At 45.7% G+C, this 20,352-nt stretch overlaps 1 protein-coding gene across 1 annotated transcript in view; it reads right to left on the bottom strand.

The window, feature by feature from the left end:
• LOC119973347 (laminin subunit beta-4-like) overlaps positions 1–20,352 on the bottom strand; it is a 163,850-nt gene that overhangs the window by 10,578 nt on the left and 132,920 nt on the right. The window contains 5 exon segments of the mRNA XM_038811282.1: positions 1,669–1,807; positions 3,796–4,003; positions 7,894–8,038; positions 8,165–8,368; positions 14,621–14,829. Of these exon segments, the coding sequence (XP_038667210.1) occupies positions 1,669–1,807; positions 3,796–4,003; positions 7,894–8,038; positions 8,165–8,368; positions 14,621–14,829 (905 nt within the window).

The raw sequence follows: 20,352 nt of genomic DNA, 5'->3' as shown, positions 1-20,352 counted from the left end.
GGCAAATTTACCCTGGTAAGACAGGGAGGTGAGAACCTGTTGAATTGACAGGCGACATTTGGAACTTTAAATACAAGGATACATATCTGCTGAGAATGTGCTGTTGTATAAAGATGCAACTTAGTTTTTGGTTGTGTTAAGATGTTATTGAGGAACACCTTTTCTGTAGTTTACTCTTCAGAAATATTTAATTGATGTTGACTTTTGTTTGTTAAATAAAAGTCTTAAGACATGAAATATTGATTTGTGATTCATTTGTGTTGGTCACTGAGAAATTTTTATCTCGTTTTGAAAGTTATTGGCCTGTCTGAGGATCACAATACTATTATTTAGCCTCCAAAATACATCACAAAAACAGATTAACTGGTCATCATCACATTGCTGTTTTTAGGATTTTGCTGTGTGACTCCTAAAGTGCTTCGTTGGCTGCAAGTCACATTGAGGTGTTTGGGAGTCATGAAAGGTGCTATATAAATGCAAGTTTTCTTTCTCTCTGACCTCAACTCTGGCCTTAATTTTTCAAACGTCTTTGGATATGGCATTCATGCCAGGTGTCTAGAGGGTTGTCCTTGTAACATCCATGTTAAAAAAGTGCACCAGTTAAAAAGTGACGGATATACAAACAAAAATCAATTTTTTAAACTGTTGGGAGGCGATTGATATATGTAATCTCACTGCAAATGCATTCGAAAGGACTTGTTATGATATTGCTACACTTAATGACTTGAGCAATAATTCCTCTGTGGTCTATATTAATCTACACAGTTCTTTCAGACACATGAAAAATGATTAACTGCAGAACAAAGTTTAACACCTGTAATGGACAAAACAGTCTCTTGACAAATGCTTTTCCCTTTCTCAGCAGTTATCAAACAATCTGCCTTCTATAGAAATTGCCTCTTTCAAACTTGCTGCCATGGCAGCTTTGTGTGAAGCTAATGTAAAATGAATCCTTCAAACGATAACGCAAAATTGGAAACTAGACACTATGGGCAGCATCTTATATTTTGGATTATAACCCAATGTGAGGTCAAACAGGGGCCTTGACTCTGCATTATGTTAGGCGTAGGCACCTGACAGTGATTTTATCTAAATTGTTCAATTTGTGGCCAGAGGGCACTTTCGCTGCCCAATTAGGCACTGTGGGTGGGCTTTCGAAGTTGGAAGACCAGCTTTCGGGTGGGGAGCTGTTCTGATTCCACAATGCTCTTCCCCAGAATAGCTTGGAGGCAGACGGTGCCAGCAAATCAGCACACCTGCAGCCTGAAATGCCACTGTCCACCTCCATTCTCGCCCCATATTGGGGGAACAAACCCTGACCTATACCTTAAAAAGAAATTGGGAATGTACACAAGCAAGATGACACTGTTGCATTTCAGTTTATGGTTCATAATATCATTCAAGTCCTTTTGACAGGGTCACATCATTTTATAAGTATCTTAACCAAGTGTCATCTCTATTGCCTGTCGTAATCCATTCAAGCTATCACTTCTGAAATGAAAACAGAAGGAAAAATATAATATTAAATGTTTAATATGATCCAACAGGATTAAGGCAAATTCAAGATTACCAGGCATATCGATAAAGAAATCCAGCATCTCTGAAATATCTGGATTTCAAAGTTATAAATTAAAACTTTTAATCAGAATTAAGATCCTGCACGTTTACCTGTGAAATCTTAGTCTGCACATCATTTAGGTTATCAGTGATCTTCTGCACTGTGTCTTCGACATTCTTTTGGATGTCTTTAATATCGTCCAGGTCTTTCTTTAGTTGCTTTGGGCTGGGGATCCTTTGAGTCGCGTTCCTAAGAATTCACATATAAGATTTACCACAGTATTGATTTACGAAGGCAAGTCAATCGTGACGCGGTCAAACAGGTTGAATTTATTAACTTGCAAATCTTTCCAAACACGATAACGGCTGGTGTTAAAAGTGGGAAAGACTCCTGGTCAGCTACCGTTGATGTGGAGTGGCGCCCTTCAAGCTATAAGCCCCTGTGTGACAGAATAGCGACCTGTTACTTGACTTACTAGCTATGGGGAAGCAGACAAAGGTCTGCCTTAGTACACCATTGTGTGCAGGAAGAGAATTGGAATTGGAAGGCAGGTTAACACACAAGGACACTTTTCAAATGTAAATAGATTTATGTCCAATAGCTAATGTTAAAACAATGTTATACAGATCTTGAATTCAGATGGCATTATGCCATAAGCAAGCCAGGAAGCAGCTGAATAAGACTCATGTCTGTTAAATTCAATCATCGTGAGATAATTGGTGAGGTAGCGCATTCATTGGGTGCTGCATTATTTGTGGCCCATTACTATTGTGAGGCATATAGGGCAGCACAGTAGCGCAGTGGTTAGCACTGCTGCCTCACGGCGCTGAGGACCCCGGTTCAACCCCAGCTCCGGCTCACTGTCCGTGTGGAGTTTGCACATTCTCCCCATATCTGCATTGGTCTCACCCCCACAAACCCAAAGATGGGCAGGGTAGGTAGATTGGCCACACTAAATTACCCCTTAATTGGAAAAAAATTGTGTACACTAAATTTAAAAATAATCTATTGTGAGGCATACATGATTATTATGTTTTAGGATTATTTCTTTTGGTTTACAGGATTATTATATTTTGGGACAGTACCTTTAAATTTAGGGGAGAGGAAAGGGATTATGTGACCTGTTCTGCAGTGAATCTGGCAGTAAGTCTGGGAGATTTAATTGTTAGAGGTCAAAGGAGAGCTCAAAGGAGAGCTCAGCTTATTTTACTGAGAAGAAGAAGCAAGGTATATATGCTTTGAGAGAATGACAGCAGTTTCTGAGTCTACAATAAGTAGATGTTGCCATGGGGAAGAGGTAGAGGAAGCCATTGCTGAGATCAGGTTGCAGGCTTCCCTATGAATCCATGAATATCACAAACAGACAAGATTTTTGTCTTGTGTGGTCTGCAGCCATCTGAGAGGCAAAGAGAGCAGGCAATAGAAATAGCCTGGCCTGGACGTGAAGAAGAGAAAATGTTATTCTGTTCACCATGTAGAACACAGGTATGACCTTGCAGGTGGGACTGAAACCCACGTTCAAGGTGATTTACAAGATACTGGCAGATTTGCCTCGCCTGAAACAAGAGGAAGGAATCTATAGCATAACCTTCACGGTGAAAGTCCGTTCTGGGATCGGAGGCTACCAACTAGAAAAGTAAGTAAGAGGGAACCCATTGGAAGCTGGGACCAAATGAGAATTGTTTGCCATAAGAATTATAATGCATGGGTCTCATTCCCACAACCTAAATTGCCCCTTAATTGGAATAATTAAAAATAAAATTGATAATGCTTTCAATCATGGCTCCGAACTCCTCCACAAGTAGCATTCATTCCTGCTTCAATTAAACACATTTAAGACATTTTCTACATTAAAATGACAAGACTGAAAATTGTTGTTTTCATTGTTGATATACTTATACTGGCTATGTGAAGATGCACAATTTTGCACACACGACACGTCAATCTAAATGGGTAACAGGCCAACTGGGATAGCTTTTAACTAGTTCCGCATCCCATTCAAAAATATCAGTGCACACGGGTTTGATCATGGGATAACAAAATAAAGTCACAGATTCTTTCCTCTCTTTTGGTCGTAGTTAAGATTGGGATGGGACAACCTGGGGAATATTTAACCAGTTTGTTGTAGAGGAATATTCTAAATAAAAAGTGGAGTGCAAGGGGCTGTAAACTGTCACCAGTACATTACAGAATAATAATTAACACAATGCAGGTTATTTAAGTAAAACCCTACGTACTCTGCTTTAATTGCACGTTTCAAAAGCATCTTTGCTTCTTCGGAGCGACTGTTCAGTTTTTCAAGTGCTTTATCCAGGTCTTTAATTTCGGAAAGAATGTCCTGAATTTGTTTGCTTTTGTTTTTCACTTCCTCAGGAGTAATAGGTATTTTGATGGAAAGAACATAGTTCGCAATGTTTTCAAGGTCTTCAGAAGAAACACTGTTGGCTTGAATCGAAAGAGAAAGTGCAAAAAAAAAGTAAAGGACACATTTGTCAAACAACCTTTCGTAGAATTATCATCGCTATGATCATAAGCGCATGCTGTCACGTCTTGTATTTTGAAGACCAATTTGGTCGGTGCCTATTTTTGGTGTAATTATTTTTAAAAAATTTTTTTTTAAAATTTAGAGTGCCCAATTTTTTCCAATTAAGGGGCAATTTAGCGTGTCCAATCCACCTATCCTGCACATCTTTTGGGTTGTGGGGGTGAAACCCACGCAAACACGGGGAGAATGTGCAAACTCCACACAGATAGTGACCCAGGGCCGGGATTCGAACCCGGGTCCTCAGCGCCGTAGGCAGCAATGCTAACCACTGTGCCACCGTGCTGCCCCTTTTTGGTGTAATTATTACAAACTGAGCTGATGTACTATGGTATAATGACTGACGCACCGACTGTTATAGGCCAGGCTTGCCAATTGTAAGACAATGCAATTTTGAAAATTGGATAAATCCTCAGGAACAGAGGGTGGAATTTTCCATCTTGTGCACAGAGTGCTGGCTGAGGTGCAAAACCCGGCTTGCAGCTCCGTAGGCTGCACAGCCGATGTTCCTCGCCAGATAATCCAGCATTCTGTGCACAAAGTATCAAGAGATGGCATGCTGGTGGGACAGGGCTGGAGAAACCGGAATGGTAAAACAGGAACCACCCCACACAAGCACACGGAGATGCCCCACCCCCATGGGCACGGGGGACGCTACGTAATTATGAGGGGCATAGACAGAATGGATAGGCAGATACTTTTTCCCAGGGTGGAGGGGTCAATTGCTAGGGGGCATAAGTTTAAGGGTGCGAGGGGCAAGGTTTAGAGGAGATGTACGAGGCACGTTTTTTACACAGAGGGTAGTGAGTGCCTGGAACTCACTGCCGGAGGAAGTAGTGGAAGCAGGGATGATAGTGGGGGGTGGAATTCCAAATGTGGAAGATATGTCAGGAAATCCCGCTAATTATTTATTTTTCATAAATTTAGAGTACCCAATTAATTTTTTTCCGATTAAGGGGCAATTTAGCTTGGCCAATCCACCTAGCCTGCATATCTTTGGGTTGTGGGGGCGAAATCCACGCAAACACGGGGAGAATGTGCAAACTCCACACGGACAGTGACCCAGAGCCGGGATCGAACCTGGGACCTCAGCGCAGTGAGGCAGCAATGCTAACCCACTGCGCCACCACGCTAATTATAGTAAAATTGATTGAAATTATGTTCCCGACCTTCCTGGGCGGGAACCTCGTTAGGTCACTGACGGAGAGATTCAGCAAATGAGAGCTCACTGGTGAGATTCTGGCTTACTGGCCTCGCGCTGTTTTGTGCTCATGGCGCTGTCTGCTCTCCCGACAGGTGCAAGATTGTTACTATGATTGAACATGGAAAATGAAATACCATGGAGCCCATTAAACCCTTCGGTCCAAATTTTACGTTCCCTCCCTGGTCAGATTTTAGGTGTGTCATGAAATTGCAGGGACAGGACAGCACGGTGGCGCAGTGAGTAGCACTGCTGCTTCACGGTGCTTAGGTCCCAGGTTCGATCCTGGCTCTGGGTCACTGTCCGTGTAGAGTTTGCATGGGTTTCGCCCCCACAACCCAAAGATGTGCAGGCTAGGTGGATTGACGATGTTAAAAATTCCCCTTAATTGGAAAAAATGAATTGGGTAGTCTAAATTTAGAGTACTCACAACTTCCATCAGAAGGCCCCTTCTGACTGGGGACGCCCTATCCTTAAGGCTTGGTGACGTCTAGATCTCCATTTTACTGGCCTATCTCGTGAGACCCCAATAGTCCTCGTCACAAACTCCCAGGACCTACCTACCCTCTTTCCCCAAGAGACTCCTTGGGTGGGATTCTGCGTGAATTGGCGGGATGGGCAACTCTGGCGCTGAGGAGTGGCGTGAACCACTCTGGCGTCGGGCCGCCCCAAAGGTGTGGAATCCTACGCGCCTTCAGGGGCTAGGCTGGCGCTGGAGTGGTTTGCGCTGCGCCGGACGGCGGGGAAGGGGCTTGGCGCCACGCCAACTGGCGCCGAAGGGCCTCCGCCAACCGGCGTGAGTTGGCGCATGCGCGGGAGCGCCAGCGTGTGTTGGCATCATCCCAGCACATGCGCTGGGGGGGGGTTCATCTCCGCATCGGCCATGGTGGAGGACCACAGAGGTCGACGTGGAACAATAGAGTGCCCCAAAGCACTGGCCCGCCCACGGATCGGTGGGCCTTGATTGCAGGCCAGGCCACCGTGGGGGCACCTCCCGGGGCCAGATCCCCCCGCCCCCCCCCTCCCCCCGAGGACCCTGGAGGCCGCCCGCGCAGCCAGGTCCCACCGGCAAATACCTGGGGTAACATACGCCGGCGGGACTGGCCAAAAACGGGCGGCCACTCTGCCCATCGCGGGCCGCAGAATTGCTGGGGGGGTGTTGCCAGCAGCTGCTGACCAGCGCGGCGCGATTCCCGCCCCTGCCAAATCCCCGGCGCCGGAGAATTCGGCAGCCGGCGGGGGTGGGAGAATCCTGCTCCTTACATCTACTTGGTCACCTGCTTTCTGGTATGTAGGCCCGGATTCTCCGGTACCCCAGTTGCGTATTTCTCGGCAGCATGCCATTCATTTGTGACGGAATTCCCAGGCAAATGTCCAAGGTGGGACATTCTCCCGAGCGAGGGGTGGATGCCCCGTCTTATGGTCAATTAACACTCATCATTTTTCAGCAGGCAGTGTTGGGGATGTGTTCCCCACCAACTCTTTTGATGTTCAGTCCTTTGATTTCATAACTCTGCACACTTAAATCATGAACATTTCTTGTCACATTAAACCTTCAAAGGCAAAGTTGCCTCACTTTCTCCAGCCACTGCACAGGCATAAAAAATTGGGTTGTAAAACTTCAGAATAGCTGGAAAATCGGTGTGTGTGTGTGTGTGTGGGGGGAGGGGGGGGGGGGGGGGGTGTTTGGGCGCGATTCACGGTCCGCTGATTCTCTGGTCACTGGAGAAGCAGTGCCACTGGCAGCAATCGGGGGCTGCTCTACGTGCCGCTCCCCCCCAGCGATTCTCCACGCGATGGGCTGAGTGCCCGCCGAGATAGGCTGAGTACCGCCGGCGCCGTTCACATGTGGTCCTACCCGGCGGGACCTCGGCATTCACGTTGCGGGGGTGGCCTGGTGGGGGGAGGGGATATCCGACCCCGGGGCCGGAGGGGGGGGGGGCTCCACAATGGCCTGACTCACGATCGGGGCCTGCTGATTGGCGGGCGGGCTTATCCTGGTGGGGACCCATGTTCCTTCGCGCCGGGCACCTGTAGCTCTCCGGCTTGTTGCGTTGGGGCTGGCGCAAGAAGGCAATCCATGGGCATGCGTGAATTGGCGCCGGCCATAGCGCGCATGCGTGAACTTGCGCTGGATGTAGTGCGCATGCGCGGACCCGCGGCGCCCGTTCTGACACCGGTATCGGCAGCTGGAGCAGCGTGAGTCTCTCCAGTGCTGTGCTGGCCCCCTGTGCAGCACAGGATCGCTGCTCCTTGGGTCCTGTTGACTCCGGCATAAAAGGCTCCGGAATAAAAGAATCCCGCCCTTGGTCTCTCTTGGCATGACTTTTCTAAGCCTGCAGCAGTTTCGGAGCCAAATTTTCCTTTATCAGGTTGGATTATCTCTGCAATTGTTCTTTCCCCTCATCAAATTCAGCTTGTTTGTCCTCCTTGCCAACTTTTCTTCTGCAATTTTCTCTTTCTCCTTCTCCCTTGATTGTTTACTGGGCTACAGGTCCAGGAGGTACCAGTTGCCTGTCATATCAAATGAGTCTTCTTTCTGGGAAGAAAGTACAATAAAGGTGGCAACAGGGAAGGAAAATGACTGTGTACCTGTGAGAAACTCTTTCACTTTATTGATTGTGGCTTTGCTTTCTTGCTTTTCCTTTTCAATTGCATCCTTGGTCTTGTTTACCTCATGGGACAATTTGATTGCCTTTTCCTTGGTTTCCTCTGCCATGTTTCTGAGGGAGTCAATCTAGGGAAAAAAAAGAAAGTTAGTTTACTAGTATGCAAAGTTAAAGCCATTCTGAATTTCTAGGCATAAGCAATCTAATTGGAATAGTTCTTTTGAAAAAATGTTGTAACTATGAAATATGGTTACCCTGCTTATTGTGTTCTGCAATTTTCCTAAGAGATCGTTCATCTGGTCTCTTGTATCATCAGTTAGGTTTTTTGCAGCGTTTGCCTCTGACAGAGCTCCGGTACAGTTTGGGGCACCACATACTTTATTTCCAAACCTGTCACGACATAGAGCTCCTCCACATCGATCTTCATCACAGGATAAATTCCCTTGTGCTCCACAAAGCTACAAAATTAATTAGAGAGAAGAATAGTTGAAAACATAATGTCCAACGCAGCAAATGTAAATACAACTGCACCAATTACTCTTGGTGTTGCGAGATATAGGCCGGAATTCTAGGCCGTTCGCTGGCAGTGGAGATCTCTGGTCACGCCGGCTGTGCCCCCCGCACTTGGATTTCCCGGCAGCATTGGGTAGCTTCAATGGGAATTCCAAGGAAGGAAGGAACAGAGAATTCCGCCACCAGCAGCGAGGCCAGAGAACCTGCCCATAATGTCACTTAAATTAATTCTTGTTATTTCTGAGGAGGTCTCATAATATCAATGCTACGTATAGTATATTTCCACTGACAGAGGACTGAGACCTCACATTATATATTTTTGTAAAATATATATAGATATTCCCATAGCTAATTTCTTATATTTAAAAACTGAATTCCTTTCAAAATGGTTGAGGCTATGACTGCCTATAACTGTCAAACAAAAAGAACTTCTCTGAAGAGAAACTAATGGGCTCTCTGGGTTGCAGAGATCAAATCCAAAGGGAACGATGCAAAGATCATCAGCATTTCATAAACCAGGCCTGGCCAACCAAAGCCTACTAAGACAAGGACTCCACAACCTTCCTTTCAAGTATTAATGGTTGAACCCAGCAGAGGAAGAAGTGGGAGCCATGTGACGTGGTATCCTCCAGCTTGTGTAACTTCTAATATTGCCTTGCTGTACTGGTAAAACCTCATCCGCCATTTTACCATCTGGGAGCAGCAACATAGAAAAGGGACTCTGCCCAGATTGAATACCTAGCCTGCACTTTAAGATTGTTTATAGGATTTGGGTGTCGCTGGCTGACTCATTCCTAATTGCCCTTCAAGTGAGAGCAGTTAAGAGCCAACCACATTGTTATGGGAAGGAGAGGCAAGGACACCTTCTCTGAATGAAGAACACTCATGAACCAGATGGGTTTTCACAACAATTGACAATGATTTAGCATATTAATTCCAGATTTTTATTGAATTCAAATTTCACCATCTGCAGTGCTGGGATTTGAACCTGGGTCCCCAGAGCAGTCCTCAGGGCCTCTGGATTACTAGTCCAGTGACAATATCACTGTATCACTGCCTCTCCGGTTTGTACTGGAACTTCTGTACCATGAAAATTAATAATTTCTGTATGCCTATTTTGTCATGCGAAGTCAACTGCATTGGGAATGAGAATTATAACCGCACCAATTTTCAGTCTGCTGACCTCTGTGAAGCAACACCTCACTGGACTTTGATTCTGGACACATATGGAACAAAAATTATTTTCTCTGTGGTTTTTGCCTGTAAATCTTTCTTTCTTTATCCCTCTTTTGCTGAATGAGTGCAGAAGAGGTAACGTAGCAACCCCACTCTCGTGAATTGAGTGCATCTTACCTGTGGGTTTATTAGTAGAAAACTGTATCACACCAAATCTGAGGGGTTCGGAAACACCACCATCAGTTATAAAGGAGGAAGCAAATCAAAACACCTGTCTCGTTACAGATGGGCGGTGAGAGTAGAGATCAGAGCTGTTTAAATTAAACCCCCTCCTGTCTGAAACACCATTTGGACAGGATGTCAGACTACGCTCAACATTATCGCAGCCAATCCACTGCTATTCTGTAGTAAATCTTAGAGGAGCATTTCTCCACACATTTTATTGCGCAGCTTAAAAGTAATGTTTACTCTTTCCTTCCTTTAATTTATAATTGAAGTGTTATCTTGAAATGTGATCAATCTCAACCTGACCTTTTACGGTCAGAGCACGAACAAGAATAGTAAGACTATTGTGTCTGATTCGTACTTTATGGTGCCTGGGAAATTAAGTCATGTCGTATTAGACTGGTAACAGGTTCCTGCATTGGCAACTGCTCTAAATAGGGGAATACTGTCTAATGTCGAGAAGAATTATGTTTTTATGTTCTCTCGGCAGTGCTGCTACATTACCACATTAACAATTCTATCAGTAGAAAGGCAGAATTTCAGCTGTTTTAACCATCAAACGACTACAGGCTTTTGAGAAAGTTCCACACCAAAGGCTATTAGTTAAATTAAAAGCTGCAGGCATTCAAGGCAAACCGTGGGAATAGATCAATCAGTGACCGCTCACGAGAAGAGTTAAATCGGATGGGGACACACTCGCATGTGGTGCCTTAGGGAGTTGTTTTTAATTCACAAAATACACCTGGGGCTGGATTCTCCATTCCTGAGGCTAAGTGCCGAAACCAACGGAGGATCCGTGGCTTTTCACGATGGGAAAATCATCGCGAAACCCTTACCGGTACCGGAATCGCGTGAAACACCCACGGAATGCATGGAAAGCTACGGAAGCTAAAGAAATTTGGCATGTCTGCATTGACTCTCACAAACGTTTACAGATGTGCCATAGAGAGCATCCTATCCGGCTGCATCACAGCTTGGTATGGCAACTGCTCGGTTCAAGATCGCTAGAAACTGCAGAGTGTGGTGAACTCAGCCCAACGCATCACACAAGCTTGCCATCCCCACATTAATTCTCTATACACCTCCCACTGCCTCAGGAAGGCAGACAGCATTATCAGATACCCCTCCCACCCAGGCTTTGCCTTCTTCCAGACCCTTCCATCAGGCAGCAGGTACAGAAGTCTGAAGACCCGCACATCCAGACAGGAACAGCTTCTTCCCCACAGCTACAAGACTCCTCAACGACTCCCCCTTGGACTGATCTTTCCCTGTAATAACACTATTCACGACGCCCTATGCTGCTCTTGCTCATGTCTTTGCTTTGTTTGGCCCTTTGTTCCGCAGTGTAACCAATCACTGTTTGTCAATATTGCCATTTGTCAATGTTCTCTGTCGATTATTCCTTAGCCTACTATGTACGTACTGTGTACGTTCCCTCGGCTGCAGAAAAATACTTTTCACTGTACTTCGGTACATGTGACAATAAATCAAATCAAATCAAATCAAAACAGCCGGAGAATTACGGGTCCCGGGCCACACATGTGCAAAGCTGACAAACACATGCCTACACTACCCACACATGCACCGGTCACGCCGGAAAACATGCCCGAAAAGAAGGTCAATATTCTCTGGTGTTTAGAAGCATGAGAAGTGGTAATCTCAGTGAAATGTATAACATTTTTAGTGGGCTTGAAAGGGTAGATGACTCCGTCAGAGTCTAGAACTGGAGTCAACTCAAGATAATGGGTCCACCATTTAAATAGATAAAGCTAATTAAGACTGTGATGAGGTAATTGCCTTCACTAATAGGGCTATGAATCTTTGTATTCTGTACACCAGATGGCTATGGATATTCAATTGATGAGTGTATTCAAGACTGAGATTGATGGTATTTGGGGACTAAGACAAGGGATATTGCAATAGAGTGGGAAAGCAGCACTAACGCAGATATTCAGCTATGATCTTATTGATTGGATCATATGGCCTAGTTCTGATGTTCTTGCTAATGTCTGAGTACTTGGAGTATACATTTAAAGAAAGCTTGAACTGCAGTTCAGAAACCTCAAAAGTTGGTCAGATAGACAAATGAAATTTGAAGGAAGTCGTCTATGGAGATTTTTACACATTGCACACGACTACACTGAAAACCAGTTAGGTGTTCTGCAATGTGACACAAAATCCCAATTTCGAAAGGGTCATGAGGCTGGTGACCATTTTAATGACTGTCAAGTTTCTGGACAGGGCAGCACAGTGGCGCAGTGGTTTAGCCCTGCAGCCTCACGGCACCGAGGTCCCAGGCTCGATCCCGGCTCTGGGTCACTCTCCGTGTGGAGTTTGCACATTCTCCCCGTGTTTGCGTGGGTTTCGCCCCCACAACCCAAAGGTGTGCAGGTTAGATGGATTGGCTACGCTAAATCGCCCCTTAATTGGAAAAAATGATTTGGGTACGCTAAATTTATTTAAAAAAAGAAAGTTCCTGGACGGGATTATGATAGGTCTTAAAATATGAATATTAAACATGTATTTTTTTCCTCTCATTACTGTGCTGCGTTGGCGTGTTAGTTGAGAATGGATGGTTAACAGTATGGCTTACTATTGAATCAATGATTGATGCAGCACAGAAGGAAGTCATTCAGCATGCCAGCTGTTTGAAAGAGTCATTCAGGTCACCCCTCCCATCTGCTCCTTCCCCGTAGCCCTTTAACTATTCATTCAATTCCCCTTTGAAAGCCACTGATGAATCTGCTTCCACCACTTTGTGGCATGAGTGCACTCCAGTTCATTGGAACCATTCATTGTCTAGATTTTTAACTCCCTCATGCCCTCATGTTGCCTTTAGTTCTTTTTTACCAATCTCTTTAAATCTGTGTTGTCTGGAAACAGTTTCTACTTACTCAATCAAAGCAATTCACGATTTTGAACACCTCTATCAAATCTCCTCTTAAACCTATCTGCCCCTGGGTTAGCCCTGCTGCCTCACGGCGCCAAGGTCCCAGGTTCGATCCCGGCTCTGGGTCGCTGTCCGTGTGGAGTTTGCACATTCTCCCCGTGTTTGCGTGGGTTTCGCCCCCACAACCCAAAGATGTGCAGGGTAGGTGGATTTACATTCCTGGTACCATTCGAGTAAATCTCTTCCGCAACCTCTCAAAGGCCTTGCCCTTCCTAAAGTGCAGTGCCTAGAATTGAAGTCAATACTCTAGCTGGGGCCTAATCAGTATTTTAAAAAGGTTTTGTCATGCATTCTTGCTTTTATACTCTATTCCTTTCTTAATTAACAACAACCTTCTCAACTTGTCCTGCACCTTCCAAGAGAGACGAACGTATATCCTTAGGAAGCAGGTCATTTAAAATTGTCTCATTTAGTTTATATTTTTCCTACCAAACTGCATCACTTCACACAGTAAATTTCGCATTCTGCAGTTCTATGTATCTTTAATATGTTGTGGATCGGGTTCATTCTAGAATATTCAATTCTTTTTATCATGTTAGAAAGGCTTAATATTGGTGGGCGCGACCCAATGGGCATGCGGTGCCCGAAGAGCCGCTCACCGGGGCGCAGTGTGGCCAATAAAAGCTGGGAGACCCCGCTCTCGGGATCTACACTACTCACAACGTCTCGCAGGATCCAACATGATCTCGTGAGACATTGCAATGTAAATCCCACCCATTGTGGGCGGGATCACTTTTTGGCAAATCTACACATCAGAGTGGGACAACTAGTCTCACTCTAATGTGCAGATTCCCGACGTACCTGAGGCTTTGAGATTCATCCCCCTCGCCTCAGAAATGTTGGGCGCACACTGTTCAGGACAGGCTCCCACAAACAGTAACCAGGCAGAGCAACGCTCATGGGGTCTCCCAGGGGATCAGAAGCCCGGAGCTGTATGCCCCTCGGGCAGGGTGGTACCCTGGCACTGCCAAGGTGCCACTGCCCAGGTGGTACTTCCAGTGGGCATGGACACTGCTGGGTTGGTACTGCTAAACTGGGATATTCTGCACTTGTGCGCTCGGGCTGGTGGTGCTCTTTGTGGGTGTTGGAGGGGTGCACCCAGGGACTCTCCCAAAGTGTGTTCAGGCTGGGGGGGGGAATCGGCGGGAGCGGGAATCGCGCCCCGCCGATCGGCGTGCCCCCCGCGGCGATTCTCCGGCCCGCGATGGGCCGAAGTCCCGTCGTTGTCAGGCCTCTCCTGCCAATGTGGTTTAAACCACCTCTGGTGCCGGCGGGATTCGCGGCGCGAGTGGGTCCCCGGGGTCCTGGGGGGCGCGGGGCGATCGGACCCCGGGAGGGGTCCCCCCACGGTGGCCTGGCCCGCGATCGGGGCCCACCGATCGGCGGGCGGGCCAGTGCCGTGGGGGCACTCTTTTTCCTCTGCCGCCGCCACGGCCTCCACCATGGCGGAGGTGGAAGAGACCCCCTACATCGCGCATGCGCCGGTGATGACGTCAGCGGCCGTTGACGGTCTGGCGTATGTGCGGACTCACACCGACCGGCGAAGGCCTTTCGGCCAGCCCCTACGCCGGGTGGCATGGCGCCAGTTTTGGTGCCAGTCGGCGGAGCGGGAGCCACTCCGGCGCGGGCCTAGCCCCTAAAGGTACGGAGAATTCCGCACCTTTGGGGAGGCCCGATGCCAGAGTGGTTGGTACCACTCCGCTACGCCGGGACCCCCCGCCCCGCCGATTAGGGGAGAATTTTGCCCCTGATTTTTAAAAAAATACTTTTTTTATTTCTTTGCCCTTAAATTATTACTGACCAGCCCGTCTTTCCTTGAAATGACTTAAATAGAGTCAGTACTCACCTTATTATTTAGAATGCTTATATCCAATAGTTTTGTCTTGTTGTTTAGTGCAAAAACCTTATTTTGATCGATCAACATTATTTTGTCTAACAAAGCAGCTGCCTCTTCTCTTGTTGTTTCTGAGTTGTTCAGCAGCACTTCTGAATCATTCACCTTTTGCTGTGAGGCTGATGAATTCTGATAGTACGTTTCAATGTCTTCAAAAGTACCTGTCCACAAAAAGAAAGTAATGATACTATCATTCCTTGAACTGAACCTAACCTTTGACTATAAATTTTACCACTGTTATACAGTCTGGCGGAAGAAATACCTGAACACTATTTGCTGAGTGAGCTGAATTATTTTATTAAACTATTAAAAATTGGTATGCACTACTGTACAGGCTTATTTTATTGTACATTTTATCTCGATGAAGCATTTAACTGCAAATGGATGTCCCAAAGCTGTGGTGCCCATAAATGTACAATTTTCACTTGACAATTTCCTATTTCCTAATCAATCTTTAACTTCGGTAATAGGAACAGGGGAAACAGAATATTTCTTAAAAGATGTGAAACTTCCAAATGTTTGTTTTTTTTTTTTTAATTTAGATTACCCAATTATTTTTTCCAATTAAGGGGCAATTTTAGTGTGGCCAATCCACCTACTCTGCACATTTTTGGGTTGTGGGGGCGAAACCCACGCAGACACGGGGAGAATGTGCAAACTCCACACAGACAGTGACCCAGAGTCGGGATCGAACCTGGGACCTCAGCGCCGTGAGGCGGTTGTGCTAACCACTAGGCCACCGTGCTGCCCGAAACTTCCAAATGTTAATGTTCAGAGAGACCTCTGTGCACTCATTTTTTTATTTTTTTTTTTTAAATTTAGTGTACCCAATCATTTTTCCAATTAAGGGGCAATTTAGCGTGGCCAATCCACCTAGCTTGCACGTTTTTGGGTTGTGGGGGCGAAACCCACGCAGACACGGGGAGAATGTGCAAACTCCACACGGACAGTGACCCAGAGCCGGGATCGAACCTGGGACCTCAGCGCCGTGAGGTGGTTGTGCTAACCACTAGGCCACCGTGCTGCCCTCCTCTGTGCACTCATACAAGGAAGATCGAAAGTTAGTATAGTAGGTATAGTAAGTAATTAGGAAGGCAAATTACGCCTTAACCTTTATTGCAACAGTATAGGAATACAAGAATAAGGAAGTCTTGCTAAAATTGTACAGGGTTTTTGTGAGACTGTACTTGGAGTGCTGTGTGTTGTTTTAGTCTCCAAATGCTTGCACTGGAAGTTGCACAATGTCGGTTAAGTAGAAAGATTCCCTAGAGTGAAAGGGCTGTCCTGTGATGAGAGTTTGTGTAAATTGAGCCTACACTCTCAGTTATTCAGAGAATGAGAGATGATCTCATGGAGGCATACACGATTCAGAAGGGGCTTGAAATGGTAAACACTCAGAGGTTGTATCCCCCGGCTGGAGAATCTAGAACTGGGGAACACAGTCCCAGGATAAAGGGTTGAGTATTTAAGACTGAGAGAAGGAGAACCTCTTCAGTCAAAGCATTGTGTATCTTTGGAATTCTCTGCCCCAAAGGGTTGTTCATGCTCCCATCATTCAAGATATTTAAGGCTGAGATAGAATAAGATTTTTGGTCTCCTCTGGGAAATCAAGGGATATAGGAAAGTATAATTGAGGCACGAGATTAACCATGATCATATTGAAAGGCGGAAAAGGTTCAAGGGGCCATGTGGTTTATTCCTACTTCTTTCTCATGTTCTTAATTGTACATAAGCGAGTGTATGTCTGTCTGTGATCAGATTTTTGTTGCTGTTCTGGAGTCAGGAGACATCTTTAGAGATGAAGGGAGAACTTCCCAAATCAACAACTTTGCTTTCATTAAAGGAAAGATCATTATTGCTTAGGTTATTTCACAATAAATTTTGTTACATGCTTATTTGGGTCAACAGTTTATACTGGTCTGAGTAAGCTTCACAAGGACTCCTGAAGGTCTCCAATGCTATGATTTTTCAATCTGACTGATAGTGGTGTGAACAATGGTTTAAATGCAGCAAAAGGGCGATGGCTGTTAATTTTCATGATGGCGGAGCTATGATACTTATCTTCTTACAAAGAATTACATAGAAAGTGCAGCATACAAAAGAAATCTTTGTCCCAACTGGTGTTTCTGCTCTGTACTAGCTTCCTCCCACCAGACATTATTTCATCCTATTCACATATCTTTCTATTCCTTTCTCTTACATGTACTTAACCAGTTTCCCATTACATGCATCCTGTCGTTGTTTAAGGGGTAATGGCCAAACATCGCTAATGTCCCAGAAAATGATGGCTCGATGTGAGTCACATGCACCAGTAACATTTGTGCCTGAATAACACACACCACAGGTAGGCCATTACTCAGGTGCTAGCTTTCAGAAAATTCAGCAGTATATTGTACATGTGTTGTACGTGAATGGTCCTCAATGAGATATTTAGAGATTTTTTTTCGATGCAGTCATTTGAAATTATCTTTAACACTTACTGAAATTATGGCCTCGATATGTATGGGCAGGAGAGTGGGGGAAGCGTGAGATGTGGAGGGGGCTGGGTTCTCCAGTCCACCAGCCGCACGTTTCCCAGCGGTGCGCCATTTGCTGGGGGCGGGATTCTCTATTCCCGCTGCTCGTCAATGGGATTTCCCATTGAAGCCCATCCCAAGGGCGGGGTGTGCTGATTCACAACAGCCGGAGAATTCCGGCCAGGATATTACCAGTATTCTCTATTTTGTTTCCTAGTGAGCCACCTTCCAGGTGGGAAAGCCACATGTAGAGGCCACAGGCAAAGAATGCAGTGCACAGTTTCCAGCCATTGGAAGTGGTGAGAGGTTCAGAATGCAGCAGCCAGGAGGGCTAGAGGGAGGGAAAAGTGGCACCATGGTGGATATGGGGCATATCTGCGGGTGGTGGGAGAGGAGAAGCAAAAGGGCGTGGAGCAGTGGTGTTGTGGATAGGCAATTGGGAGAGAAGGAGAAATCCTGGGGATAGAGGAGAGCCGAGGCTGATTGCTGATGGTGAGCTAGGGTCCAGCAGATCACGGCAGCAGATTCTTTAGGGGGTTGGAGTGTAACACTCCTGCTCCTCCTAACCCACAAGCACCCCTGGATCCAGTCACTTCAGTTTCCTGAGCCCTTTGCTAGACAGCATTAAATTCATATGTTTGCCAAAACCAAAGGAATTGGGCCTCATTAACATATAAAATGATGGACCTGCCTCTCCAGAGTGGCTCCAATAGCTTTCCCCAAACCCATATGGTTAAACCATGGAAGGACTTGCAGCAAGTTTTGCACATTTGCCAATTCAACCACCCTCCTCCTGAGCTCTCCCATCGGTTGTGTGTTTGTGCAGTGGGGGGATGAAATGAAATGAAATGAAAATCGCTTATTGTCACAGGTAGGCTTCAAATGAAGTCACTGTGAAAAGCCCCTAGTCGCCACATTACGGCGCCTGTTCGGGGAGGCTGGTGCGGGAATTGAACCGTGCTGCTGGCCTGCCTGGGTCTGCTTTTAAAGCCAGCGATTTAGCCCTGTGCTAAACAGCCCCCATGGGGCTGGACCACAGGATGTGTGGTTGGAATGGTTAAAATTCCCCCCTAGTCTCAGCCTTTGTAGCGATCTTTTCCGATTTATATCTTTACGTGCTGAGTTTGAATCTAATGTTGACTATTCTCTATAACGCTGAGCGTTATTTAAACAACACAAGAAAGCATAGAATACAAAAGGATGCGATGCAATCTGCCGTATAGTCGATTTTCACTCTCCTGGGGGAAAGTCTGCCATCTTCAAAAATAATCAGGCAGATGTCAATAACCTTGTTGTGATCTCATTTATACCAGGAGCACGAAGAAATATATTTCTGCATAAAAATGGACAAAATAGTTTTCTCTGAATAGAATTCCCTGGATTCATCGTATAATAATTACAAGTGCAACAAAATAAATGACCGGGGAAATGAAAGCTGAGAGGAACATTCCATACATGAAGGACCAAGAATCCACTTACTGCAGCTCATTAAATTCAATTGGTAAAATAGGTTTGGAGTAAGTCAGTGAAAGAAAACCACCCATTTCACAATGGAATAAAAGCGGACACACGGAAGGGACGTAACTACAGACCTAAGACGAACGATAAGGAATTTCATGATTGGTTTCCACCCCAATCACACTACATAAAAAATACTGGTAGACTTCACAAAAGAAAATACACTTAAACAACATTTTGCAAAGCAAAGAAAACTTAATCAAAACAGAGATAGGCCTTCAAAAAAGACAAGACAGATGTAAATCTGGATTAGCAATAGAACTAAAGTACTGTTGAGATAAGATATGTTTCATAGCTTCTGTTCTGCACAGCTGAATTTCAAGGACATGAGCAAATAAAACGGCTTCTGTACGGAATAAATCAAGCAACAACTAGCCTGCCTTAGGCTTGGGACAGGATGTTGTTTCTTCCATGAGTGAGTTGTAAAGCAAGTGTGAATATTTTATGACACTGCTCGATTCAATATGTTGGTATTTTGCTGTCAATGGCTGGGAGGATAAATTCTTGTTGCAAAGAGGCCCTGTAAAAATGCTATTAATATGGTACTGCAACCTGTTTGGGTTAAGCCTTTATAACTCTATAAATACGAGATGTGTAATGGTGGTGGAATAGCCTACATGGGGCCTATGCGGATTATGAGCTGCCCAGCTGGGACAGGAGATCTCTGTTAACCTTTGCCTAAAAGGTCAATCAGTAAGGCACCAACCAAAACAGGAAGCCGATTGGGATCTACCGGGCAGTGCATATATTGTATTGTAAATTATAGAATTTACAGTGCAGAAGGCTATTTAGCCCACCGAGTCTGCACCGGCCCTTGGAAAGAGCACCCCAGTTAAGGCCATGTCGCCACCCTATCCCCGTAACCCAGTCAGCCCACCTAACGTTTTTAGACACTAAGGGCAATTTAGCATGGTCAATCCACCTAACATCTTTAGACTGTGGGAGGAAACCAGAGCACCCGGAGGAAACCCACGCAGACACGGGGAGAAAGTGCAGATTCCGCACCAACAGTGACCCAAGCCGGGAATCGGGAACCTGGAGCTGTGAAGCAACTGTGCTAACCACTGTGCTACCGGGCTGCCCATGGTAATAAAACTATGTTTCTTTATTTTACTCGGTGTGGACTCCCGTTTCCTTATTAAAGGTGGAGAAAATGAAAAGCTTATTGGTGTAGTATGATATAATGTTAAGTACTTCTTGTGAAGAAATGTTAAAGTCATTGTAAAGAATCTATCACTATGATAAACCTTTCTTTCTTGCAGTGGAAACAGGTGTTGAAAGGTAAAAACTAACCTTATTCCGGGTAGAGGCCAAGGACTCTATTTCCCAGCAGGCCTGAGAGCTCCTGGCAGACAAAGTGCATGAGAAAGTGACAGTCTGTGTATGCTCTGTGTGAGTTTGTTCTTTGTAATTGAAGGGCTCAGCCATTCGGGACATTAGGAGTTCGCCTACAGGGCGTGAAAACAAGGATCATGAGGCCCAGGGTTTTGGCTGTCACAACACGGTGAGTCCCAGGACTGAGAGGAGGGAACCCATCGCGAGGAAACTCATGGAGAAGCCCCAAGAGGACTGGACCCACAGGAAATAAACCACTTGGAGGAGCCCACCGCGAAGAGAAACCACTGGGCAGGGAAGCAAAGAAAGAGGTTC

The sequence above is a fragment of the Scyliorhinus canicula genome, chromosome 11 (assembly GCF_902713615.1).
Source record: "Scyliorhinus canicula chromosome 11, sScyCan1.1, whole genome shotgun sequence".
NCBI classification, from domain to species: domain Eukaryota; kingdom Metazoa; phylum Chordata; class Chondrichthyes; order Carcharhiniformes; family Scyliorhinidae; genus Scyliorhinus; species Scyliorhinus canicula.
Note: the sequence above shows the minus strand (reverse complement) of the source record. Positions and strands in the feature narration are given on the sequence as shown.